At 41.0% G+C, this 11,796-nt stretch overlaps 1 protein-coding gene across 5 annotated transcripts in view; it reads right to left on the minus strand.

Annotated features, from left to right (window-relative positions):
* dgkg (diacylglycerol kinase, gamma) overlaps positions 1 to 11,796 on the minus strand; it is a 127,378-nt gene that overhangs the window by 53,720 nt on the left and 61,862 nt on the right. For all 5 annotated transcript variants that reach the window (XM_015032685.1, XM_015032687.1, XM_015032688.1 and 2 more), the window contains 3 exons: positions 9,139 to 9,224; positions 8,697 to 8,786; positions 7,071 to 7,231 (listed from right to left, as the gene is read on the minus strand). In XM_015032685.1, the coding sequence (XP_014888171.1) occupies positions 7,071 to 7,231; positions 8,697 to 8,786; positions 9,139 to 9,224 (337 nt within the window). The remainder of the gene's footprint in view (positions 1 to 7,070; positions 7,232 to 8,696; positions 8,787 to 9,138; positions 9,225 to 11,796) is intronic.

Consider the following 11,796-nt stretch of genomic DNA (forward strand, 5'->3'; position numbering starts at 1 on the left):
ATGGGTGAGCAAATACTTTTGGCAATCTACTGTATCCTAGTATGAAGCAATCAGATCAATGCTAATAAAAAGCAAAAGAGCATGTCACTATGTACCACGGATGGAGGACCAGTCTTGGTCTTGAGCTAGGCCTTGGTCTTGGATTGTTAAGGGAGTAAAGTTTTTGCAATTTTGACAAAAACTATAGTGTTGCACCAGCCTTGACCCAGTTTGTGAAACCAGACTAACACAAGACCAAAACTGAGGCAAACAATCCAAGACTGGGGGAAAAAAAACAGATTGGGGTCACTCTCTGTCCCTGATAATATAGAGTTACCTGATAGGAATATATTTAGGAGCTGCAGCCAGCTTTCTCTGCTTTTTAACACCTCTCTCGCTGTGTGTTAATGTGTGTGTGAGGTTGTGCATCAAAGCATGTGCACGCTGCTCCTCATGTCTTTAGAACCAGCCAGGTGTCACTCAGCACGGTCATTCATTACGGCAGTAACCTGGCCTGAACCTGGCAGTAGCTGGCTTCCTGTCACTGATACTTCCCCTGACCTTCAGTCGGTGCCAGGACCACATAAAAACACACACGCACACACACGCACCTCTCTGTACAGTTTCTGCAGTTTGGAATATGGAACACTGACTTTTTATGTTATAATAGCAGACTACTTAACATCCTTATATCTGTTCTCCAGTCAAACATGCCAAAGTCAGGGAAGGCTGCAGAGACTGGTCATTAATACTGGGAATGATCCCACAGCATAGCGCATCACACATCCAGCAAGGAGCAGAGACATACAGGCACATATAAACACACTGACAGCCTGGGGTCAGCTTCCTCTCTGAAACATGAGGTGCCATCTATCATAGCTGCTGACATGGTGTCATTTCCTTCTCCCTGATTCCTCCTCTCAGATAGTTTCCAGGCCAAAGGTGAAGTCAAAGTGTTTAGGAAGTGATACAAGTGTGTTGAGTGGAACTAATTAGGGGAAAACCTAAACAGGTCTATTGGCTACAAAACATGTTTATTACTGAACATGTTTTGTAGTCCAGTAGTTCCTAGAAAATGACATTTTAGTCTGCAATCATTCAACGGCACAGGTTTGAAAAGCAGAAGAGGAGCCTCCTGCACCACCAACAACACTGCAGAAAGTTGTTTGTTGATGGTAAGTCAAGGACAAGACTCTTATCTTTTCCTGCAGCCACTGTACAGCCCATACAGTGGTAAAACCAGCTGACCAAATGTGCTGGAGCTCGGGTTGCTAGGTGACAGCAGTACCAAAAAAACCATTAACTTATTTCCAAAATGAGGCTGAGTGTTTTTTTTTAACCACTTATGCTCTTTAGAAACTCAAGTGGAAGTACAAAAACATGCAAGATGTGAATTGTTAATAATAGGTCCCCTTTTAAAAAAAATCATAATCCACCATTTTTATTATGTAAAGCCTTTCTGCTCTATGTAGTGTAGAGCATCATGGCTCCTCCCCACCGGCTGCAGGTCAGCTGGCTGAAATATGGTTTCTGCACTTTTCCTGCACTTACAAGAAAAACAAATTTGGATGCTTAGAAATATTTTTGGTGTTAAAAAACTTGACCTAGGTTGTGATGCGAGTTGTGAATTGAACTTTTGAATGGTATTGAATCAGGGTCTATTGTTCAACATGGGGTGATGCGGTATTGAAATGTGCCAATATTTCTCTACAAAGTGAGGTCTGTCTTGTGAAGTGTAGTCCAGTAAGCTGTCAGCTGTCTGTCAAAGAAAGCTTAGTTGTTACTACAAGAATGTGAACTTGAGTGAAATAAGCTTGACATGCTGTTGCATATTTGAAAGTCTTATTTGAGGTAAAAACATGAAGTGGTGTTTTAATTGCAGTTTCCAAGCTTTCAAGCTTCTGTCTCCCAGAGCAGGCTTCCCCATTCAGATCCTTCAGACTAGCCAGAAGCAACTAGCAAACACCTGGTGGAACTGCACATTTTCTGAACTACTTCTCAGAGTAATGCTGGTAAAAATGTTGTTAAAGGGTTAACAGAGGAGCCATGTTGTAATGACTTCCTGAAGGTGGAGTTTCAGAAAGAGCAGGAGTTTAAATTATGAAGTAAAATTTCTTTTAAGTCACATTTGACAGCATTTTTATAACACTGAAGGGAGCATAGTTACATGATTGTGCTAATATATGACTATGTGCCTGGTGAATACATAACACTGCCTCTTCAAGCAAACACAATGTTTTAAATTCTAAATTTGTTCACATAAACCCAGTAATCAGTATCATCTGGTTTGATGGACTGGCTGTATTCCTTCAACTTTAACTATGATAACACATCTTACACCAACAAAGAACCTGTTCTTGTTAACGGAGGATATGTACAAGGTTGGATCCTGTCTACTCATAACCTCTCTAAGCAACCCCAGTTAGAAAAGTCAGTGCTGGTTGCCAATACAGTAGATGAACTCCATGATTGATGACATAAGCAAGTTTAGAGAAGCTTAAAGCTTTTTCCTAAGTAGTAACAAACTTGAAAGTCACATATGGAGGATCCAAAAAATGATTTTTTTTTTCTGGAAAGATGCATTCAAAGGTTGAAATAAAATACTTCACCTTCTGATTTACAGCTCTGAGTGGTTCAGCTGAGCCGGCCACATGCTCCACACTGTGTCATCCACAATTAAGTCAGTGAGATAAAGGACAGATGACTGTGGAAGCTTTCAGATTCGGCCTTGCCAGCCTCCCGTCGCTGTGGCAACCAAAAGCCCGAGCAGCAAGGTCTGGGATGGGACGGCAGGAAACACAGGCCTTGTATGGTTTGCGAAGCAGATTTGAGGTCTTAGTAACGGCGCCATCAGCGATGTGAGTCAGAGTCAGGTTTGCTCAGGTGCCGTGTGCACACAGACTCTCAGCCATCTGTCACAGCGGCTCCTGGAGGGTCAGCAATCTGTCGCCAAGTTCGGCACAGTCAAAGTGGGCATGCAGCCTCGCGCAGAAAACCTTTACATTAAACCCACAAGTCAGCACTTCCTCACGTCAAACTGTCCTCTGAACAGACCCAATCCAGCAATGCTCTGGTCCCCGTTTCACATGTTCTCATTATTTTGAGATCATTTTTTAAAAAAAATAAAAAAATTGGGACACAAATATGTTGTTTGTTTGTGTGAGCCTACATCACTGTGACTGCCTAAGCAGCAGATTAGTGGGAAGATGATTGTGAGGCTGAGTCAGAATAAACCCAAATCAAACTGCACGGCTTCTCCCGGCTCCTTGGATCAGGTTTGGGTAGAAACAAAACATGCTCACACACAATGACATAAGCTCCTTTGTGTCAGAACGTGGCTACACAGGAAATACTTGTCATATTAAACAATCCTGATTCTCCATAAACAAAGTTTTTCTCGAATCCACACAAGGTTAGAGTTACACACAGACCTAAATGAGCGTCAGTCCCACCCAGCCGCAGTGCCTCGCTCTCGACTCCGCATCGTGTTTTGGTGTTTGTTCTGCTGTTTGCCACCGCTCAGTCACTTTCTCTAAAGTTCAATAACTAATAAATATCAAAAGGTATTTCTTGTTAATTTCTCATTGTCACGATTACTTCCCTGAGTTCTTAGTTGGTGGCGCTGAAGCTGCTTTTCCATCGATCATATAATTGGACAATTTGACATTTTGAAAATAAATTCATCTGGAAGCCTGCTAATTTAAAAAATATATAAAAAATAGTTTTTTTTTGATAAAAAAAACAAAACAAAAAAAACTTTGGCTCTAGGATGAGGTGCTTTGTTGTCCATATGGAAATTGGTTTATTTTGCAAAACTGCAATGCAAACATTTTATTCGCATCATACAAGTCACATGATCAACAACATGATGTTGCCACTGACACAAACCACAAAGAAGACGACAACAGGAACTAGTTGGAGGATCACAGTGTCGTATGTTTTCTAATGATTTACCGCGTGAACAAGCTTATTCGCGTATGATTTTAATTGCATTTCTCATTTAACAGAAATGGTAATGGTCAGGCACCAGAACCATCCAAACCAGCGCCCCCCAGTGGTGTGTTCTGTCCCAACTCATCTCTCTCTACACAGAAGACTGAAACTTGGCAGACCTGTGTGTATGTGTGTGTGTGTGTGTGTGTGTGTGTGTGTGCGTGCGTGTGTGTGAACCTCCTGTTTACTCAGTTGTCATTGCCAGTAACCAGGAATTCCACAAACCGTACAGGTAGGCATCCATCACTAATCTGGTTCTGTTGAGGACGACATACTAAGTAGAAACATGTTTTCTCATGTGGTTGGTATGAACATGGTTTAAAGTCGGCCTTAAATATCATATTGATATAGTGATTCAGCTTTAGTGCAACTAACTTTTTAGCTAGTGGTGTCCACCACTGGTCATTGGTGTGATCCATGACAACATCAAGTCTGCACCCAGACAGCATGGTCCACTTGTGTGGTCAGAACCCCTTGGGGATTAACCTGCCCAAGACTGCAGACGTGATGACGGACTTCAGGAGAACGACCCCCCCACCCTGGAGTCTCCTCACTACTCTCAGCAACACGGTGTCCACTGTGGATCGCTTGTGGTTCACAGGAATCAACCTTGCTCTGAAGCTGAGCTGGTCCTCACACAGAAACGGCCTGGAAGCACAGCAGAGACGTCACTTTCTGCGACGACTCACGAAGTGCAACCTACCAAAGGGCATGCTGTGAACTCTTATAAGAGTTTCACTTTGCTGAATTGGTGAAGCACATGAACTTCTTGATGATGATCTAATTTTGTTGAGATGCATCTGTATCTTGGGCTTAAGAGTTGAACTGTAACCCGGGGCCTGATCTGGGGTTACAAAGAGGTGGGGAACCTAGAAAAGAGGTGAGCAAAGACCTTCAAAGTTTTTTATTTTTTAAAATTATTTTTCAGCATAAGTCTTTACATGTGCTGTTCTCACAGTGTGTTTCATTGAAGGTGCATTGTCTCCTAATTCCATTTCCTTTGTAAATAATTCAGGTTCTGTTGTGATTTGGTAGACGTCCGCCAACTGCGCCCCTTCGCTTTAGCCAACTGCAGCCTAAGATTTATACTAAATGAAGACATCGACAGAGTTACTCTCTACTGCATGTAAATGTTAAAAGCAGATAGGCTTTTAGGAGAACCTCATGTGAACAGTTTGGACACATCTCAAGGAATGAAAGGTGCCACCGCGCCAAAGCTGGGGCTCTAAAAACCCCTTATAGCATGTAAAGCTTAAATGATCAGTCCAGCATGTTGTTTGCTAAAGAACAGCAGAACTTCAGAACTTGATGTTAGGTATAACTCTGAAAACTGACTGACAAAGCAGAGACAACACCTTAAATACAGCCAAGAGTAATGAAGACAAAAGAAGGAAAAATGTTTGATTAAGAAAACCTAGAACCTACCCACCAAGACCGTAACCAGTCACTTCCTCTGGCCTGTGCAGCTAGTGGGGCTAAAAGAGCAGAGCTGTGCTGCGATAACTTCATAAGCACCTTGTTTGTCACCTGCATAAATGTCCCCGAGGCCCCAGTAAAGCATCTCTAAGACGGCATAAAATGGTTGCTAAGCAACTGTCACCTGGCAGCAGGCTCTTTTCCTCCAATTAAGGGATCAAACATGCCCCAGAGGAAGCAGAAACCAACAGACGATTCAACTAATTGTGTGCGTCCACACAGATCAAATCATCCGTCTCACAAAGTTTTAACTGAAGTTTTCACGACAAGATCAAACTGCATCCAGAGACGTTTGCCAGGGTTCAAATCAGTGTTTCCAACAACATATTTCTGTTGAGCCAAGTGTCGTATCACTGCAGAAGCTTTTCCAGAGTTTAGAAGAGTTTTCCTCATTCTGACCAGTCCAGTCGGGCTTTGGAGAAACATCCAGGGACGTTCAGTGAGTGTGCTTAGCGTTCATAGCAGCTGACTGCATTTCAGAGGAAGAACAGCATCTGCTGTGTCTTTCTTAAGCTCTCTTAGACTGCTCCTTGGTTCTTGGACAGTTCTTCATTCTTTTTGTGACTCCTTTCTCAGTCGGCTTACAACATGCCCCAGGCTGCTGCTGGTTTTGGTAGAAACGATGTTGACTCTTCCAGATTATGACTCCCAGCAGCACTAAGTAGCTGCAATACCATTACAAGCAAAACTTTGTCAATATTCTGCTCATGCAAAAAAATTAATTTTGCGATTGCTGTTTCCATCAAAAATCAAATTCAGTTAAAATCACACATGAATGCAGGTTTGTTCACCTGCTAAGTCGCTAAGTCCTCCTACCACTTCCTGTCATCTTTGTCGTTTTTGCCAGTAGTAACCCCCAGCTGTTGACCATGTGATGCAAAAAAGTTTTTCATTTGTTGTATTTGAAAATTGAAATTTTCAAAACATACAGCTGAAAAGCCACCTCATCCTAGCGCAAAACCTTTTTTTTAATCAAAAAACGTGAGTTGTTTTGAAATTGCTGTTTCCATTAAGTAAATTTGTTTTCATAATTCCAGGTTTTGCAACAGAAACGCAAACACTGAAACATTCAAGTTCCAAATGCAACTGCAACCATTTATATCAATTTCTTTTGTTAAAGTAATAATAATATCTGTGAAGGTCTATTTACTTTTACCAATTATGCCAGCGTGCAATATCTTGTTAACATAACCCTTTTTTAATAGGCCACAGGTTCATATCAGACTAGTTGATTTTGACCTGCACACAGCAGCAGGAATTGTTTCTAAATACTTCCTGGATTTCTATGGCTCACTGAACATCCAGGTCTCCAGTACTTTAGAAGTTTTTTTCTCCCGAAGAAATGTCAGATAATTTGGCTTGATCTTTTTGTACTCATTGGTTACTTGACTTGTTATCAGTGGGTGTGAATTTGATCTCACTTTTCTAATTGGAAAAGGAAAAGAAAGTTGCGTTCGAAACTTAGTTTATGTGTTGTTGCACAGCCAAGAATATCACCATTGCTTTTTATGCTTTTCAGAAACATCAACTTATTATCCAGCATACTAAAGTATGAACACATGGGATGATTACGGCACAAACAGGACACAGAAAATGTGCAGCAGAACTAAAATCTGCCTTACCACTCCCACAGAGAAGTAGTTGTTGATGATGCTGTAAGGGACGGGGTCGCCCTTCTCCTCCTTGTCATCAGGAACGATGTTGATGTTCCAGCGGTCCAGTACCACCTTGGTGCTGTGTTCAATGTTCTTCAAGATTGTCATCAGGTTGCCGCCTTCATAGCCTGCCAGGACAGCCACACAGGGTGAAAGGGAAAGAAAAACACAACTAAATGATAGTCCGGTAGAAAAGCAACACTTGTATAATAATAAAATAAAAATTTGGGCAATGCAAGTACATCAGTCAGTCAGTTCAGCAAACTATTGTGAGAACCTAAAAGGTTTGACCCAAGCCATAAATTAACAAAAAGACAGTACTGACCAATGTCTGTAAACATTCGAGTTCAAGTAAAAAAAAAAAATCCAAAAACTTTTTTTATATACATTTATTTATAATTAAACAACCAAGACAGACAAAAAAAAAAAAAAAAAAAGCAAAAAAATAATAGAGTAAAAAATAAATAAATAAATAAAAACAAAACAGTCAAAACAGTGCCAGCTTACTGAGGTACTGATAAAAGAGGACAAAATATGTGCGCATCAGTCCATACTGCGTAATCACTTCTCTCACCAGGTTTTCTAGCATTTAGCAAATAAAAATTATTTTGTTAATTCTATCTAAGCTAAAACAAGAAATGTCTGGCCTGAGTTTACTTCAGACAGTCTTTCTATTCAGTGTCTGTAAATATCTGTTCTTCAAAGCCATTGAGGTAAGGATTTTCTCCTAAATAACCCAGGTTAACGTAGAATTGATTTATTGCTGCAGAATTTGCTAGATGATCTGAAACAAGTAAAAACGGAAGAACTATGTATGGGGGCACATATTTGTTCTTACTTTTCTGATGTTCCTGATGAGGGAAACATTTCCCAGACTGACAGCAGTTTCTAGAAAGGCTTCAGAACACGATTCCAGGAAATGAAAAAGTTGAAAGTGGGAGCTGTTATGGCTAAATTAAAAACTTCACACACACAAAGCACTTGTACTGTAAATTCATTGCCTTGTGTTGATTAATCACAGAACCATGACCTTGTTAAAATATGAAAGCTTGGTGGTGACTACTTTATTGTTGCTGCTGGGAAGATGAGCCCAGCTCTTACTCAGCCTTATGAAAATGTTGTTATTAAGCTTCACAGTTCCAGGGGACTGAGGAGCTCAGCTGAATGGATCATCTTTCAGCAGCTTCCAAGGTTGAAGGCAGATCAGGCTGAGCAGCATGTGAGGATAAGCAGCTAGTTTTTAGTGGAGAAAACAGTACACTATGTGTGTGACAGACCTAACCTGGTAGATACGACTGAATTCAGTTCAGTTTATTTAGTATAACACCAATTTACTGCATGCATCATCTCAAAGGACTCACCAAAGAACCCATTTCGTTCCACATTCAGAAATGACTCTAGTTATTAAACAATGCACTTGAGGCAGTAATGCGTTTTCCAGGCACATGGTGCCATTTTATAGCACAATCAAGTAACTACATTACCTTCAGTTGTTATGAAAATGATGTGTATATCAAATACGACTTAAAAACGAACTCCAGCATGGAGATATCGCTACATTACAGTAATGACAGAGTCTGAGGAAGTTCTCACCTCCTCCCCAGTGTAAACATCGTGCCAGGTCATTTCCTGTGCCCAGAGGGAGGATGGCCACTGGAGGGTATCTGGTAAAATTAGCCTTATCTGTAACCAGGATGAAGACAAGTCAAACTGTGTTGCGAGTGATGAAAGTAAAACCTTTAAAAAAAAAAACCAACTAAAGTTACAGTAATTATTTTGTAATTTAATCACCCCTCCATGAATCGACCAGGACTGTAAAAACGATGTAGGCTAAAAGCACACAAAGATAAGGTCGAAACACTGACGGAGCTTCCTGCCCTGATGGATTATTATTCCACAGTGGCAAAACTATTTTAATCTCATCTGTAATGCCAGCAGCAAAAATGAGATTATTGCCTTCAGAGGAGGCCTAATGCTGAACGTTTCCTCTCAAAACACATTGGCATCTTAAGTCCAGAGGTTAGATGTTCAGTACCGATGCAGTCGAGGATCCAGCCCACTGTACCGTCACCTCCGCAGGCCAGCACCCGGAAATCTGGGACATCGTGGAAAAAGTTGAGCCTGGATGGAAAGGAGATCCAGGAGAATTAAGCGAATGCAGGAAACAGGTGGTCCACAAACATACAGTCAGGAGGGGAAAGTTCCCTAATTCTAACCACCAGATGGATTAGGAAAGCTGTTTACAGGTCAATAATCCGTTGATTGTGTTTCTTGAGGGATTTCTAAGCTCTGGATGATCTAATGAAGAAAGGCTGATGTGTGAGTGTGTGTCCTTCACAGGGACCCTTAATGTGTGTGGGGATACAGCTGCCGGCGGAAGCTTCCCTCCTTTTCTCCCTTCTTTATTCAGCCGGCTTTGAGAGGGCCACAGGCCCCTTTCGGACCCTGCGTCCGGCCGGCCGGTCCGGTCCAGAACCGCAGCAGGAAGGAAAGCCTTAAAGGACTCATGACGTGTGTTGCATCAGCTTAGAATAATTCATGTTCATTTAACTTTGAGCTTTTTCAGGTTCAGTGGAATCACTGATGTTTTCCGTTGTGCTGTTGACAAGTGAAGAGGAATAACCTGATAGAAATTCAAGCAAATTAATATCAGCGGTGAGAACGACTTCTAAACCCAAAATCTTTTTATTAAACTCAAAACCGCATATCAGGGGTTACAGTTCGTTTAAAGCAAAACTTTATAACAAGATGTAATTTATTTCATTAAAAAGACAAACCCCACAGCTGTTCCTATTGCTGCAAAAATGATACATATTCACTGTTATAACTATTATATGTAAAATAAAAATAGGTTAAAGCCTGTAGATCAAGTATTTAATGTAATTTTCTTTTTTTCTTTTCTTTTTTTTTAAATAGACCGTCACTGTCAGTTAGCCGTTCTGATCTGAACAGAGTAAGACGACTGTGGGGAAACTCTCAAAGCGCTGAGTGGCTGTGCACAGCAACGGGTTGGGGATGGGAGGCGTGGCGTTACACCAGCCTGCATACAGGAGCATTTAGCACTGAAACCAGAACTTTAAACCCATAAAGCAGGCTCATCCTGAAGCTGAGATTCTTTCTCTGTTTGCCGTTTGACCTTGTAAAAGACAAAGACCCACACTACACATCCAAAAACAGACAACGGGCTGGTTAGAAGCAAAAAAGAAACGTCAGCAACATAAAAGGTGGAGAGTAAAATGATGACAGTTAGCTCAGCACTCTTAAAGGTGGTGGACAAAAATCTATAGAAAAAAAAAGAAAAAAGAAAACACACCTGTTTCAGTTTAAGATTTCACACATTAGGACAAACTAAAAATCTGACCTTAAGGAGATTCTAAGATCTTTTTAAGTCCACGACGTAATGCTTTCAATGTGCACAAAACCAAAACAAAAACAACAAAAACATCACCTGTCATAGCAGGCAAATAGATGGCATAAGGAACCTGTTCAAAAGATTAAATACTAAGAAAATGTACATAAACTTCTGTATTTGAGTAAAGTTTAAGAAAATAATCTAAAGAATCTATATTGTGGCATTTTAATAAATCACTGTGGTGGGATTTGTGGATAAAAGAGGGAAGGTCACGTCTCTAATTTGGCAGCACTTTGGATATTTGACACAAAAACTGAATCAATAATTGTCAATATTGGCTGATAAGAAATGCTTCCATCATGACATGTTTTCAGTCATATTGGCCAGCCTCGCATTACTGTGAGAGTTTTTCTTGAGGCGCTGCAGCTCTCAGATTTTTGTTTGTTTGTTTTTAAGATATTGTTAAAAACTACTCAGGAATGTGAACATTAACTAGATGACTGTGTGTGTGTGTGTGTGTGTGTGTGTGTGTGTGTGTTGTGATTAGAAAGCGACTTGTAGTGTTGTGTTTTCTCTCTTCTATCCATTTTTGTGGAGTCAGGGGAATCAGATGTGAATTAGCTTAACTCTGGTGCAGCACATCAAATGGTGACATTCCTGTTGGAGTTGAACATTGTCACTTTTTAGATTAAATTTCATCATCTTGTGGTCCAACCAGTGACTCCACCAATCAGTGACCAGCAGTGTTCTGTCGTCGTGTTCTCAGTCAGAATTTGGGACCCCAGAGAAGTCGGAGCCGAAAAGGGCCCGTACCACGTGAAGGTTGCGAGTGGAAATGAGTCGAGTCGCGCCGAGCGTGTGCTGCGTGAAAAGGGCCAGTCGACTGGTGACCTGTCCAGGGCGAACATCCAATGATTGATAGAACATCCAAAGTGAAAAAAAGTTAGTTTTTTTTTTTTTATTATTATTTTTGCAGCGTACGTAAACATCCAAAGTTTCCATTTATATATGCTCTGTTCCCAACGATTCCCAATGAATGTTCAGCCCTTATTCATCTTGTCCGACCTGTGAGCATCTATTCATATTTAAACAGCCTATATGTTTATCAGGAGCTTAGCAGTGATTTGGTGCTCAGTCCTACAGAGAGGCCCAGGAAGTTGGAGTGCATTCAGAAGCCGAGTCCTGCCATGTGTGCAGAGTGAATAAGTGCCCTTATTCATGTGAATTGAGGCAAGCTGCCAAAGCAGCAGGGTTACTGACAGAAAGACGTGGTAAAAAAAAAAAAAAAAAAAAAAAAAAAAAAACACCACCACAAGGCCCACTTTAAAAGGGCGGGGGGGG

This window comes from Poecilia latipinna, unplaced genomic scaffold (assembly GCF_001443285.1).
Source record: "Poecilia latipinna isolate Pla-1442-1.1 unplaced genomic scaffold, P_latipinna-1.0 Scaffold248, whole genome shotgun sequence".
Taxonomy (NCBI): domain Eukaryota; kingdom Metazoa; phylum Chordata; class Actinopteri; order Cyprinodontiformes; family Poeciliidae; genus Poecilia; species Poecilia latipinna.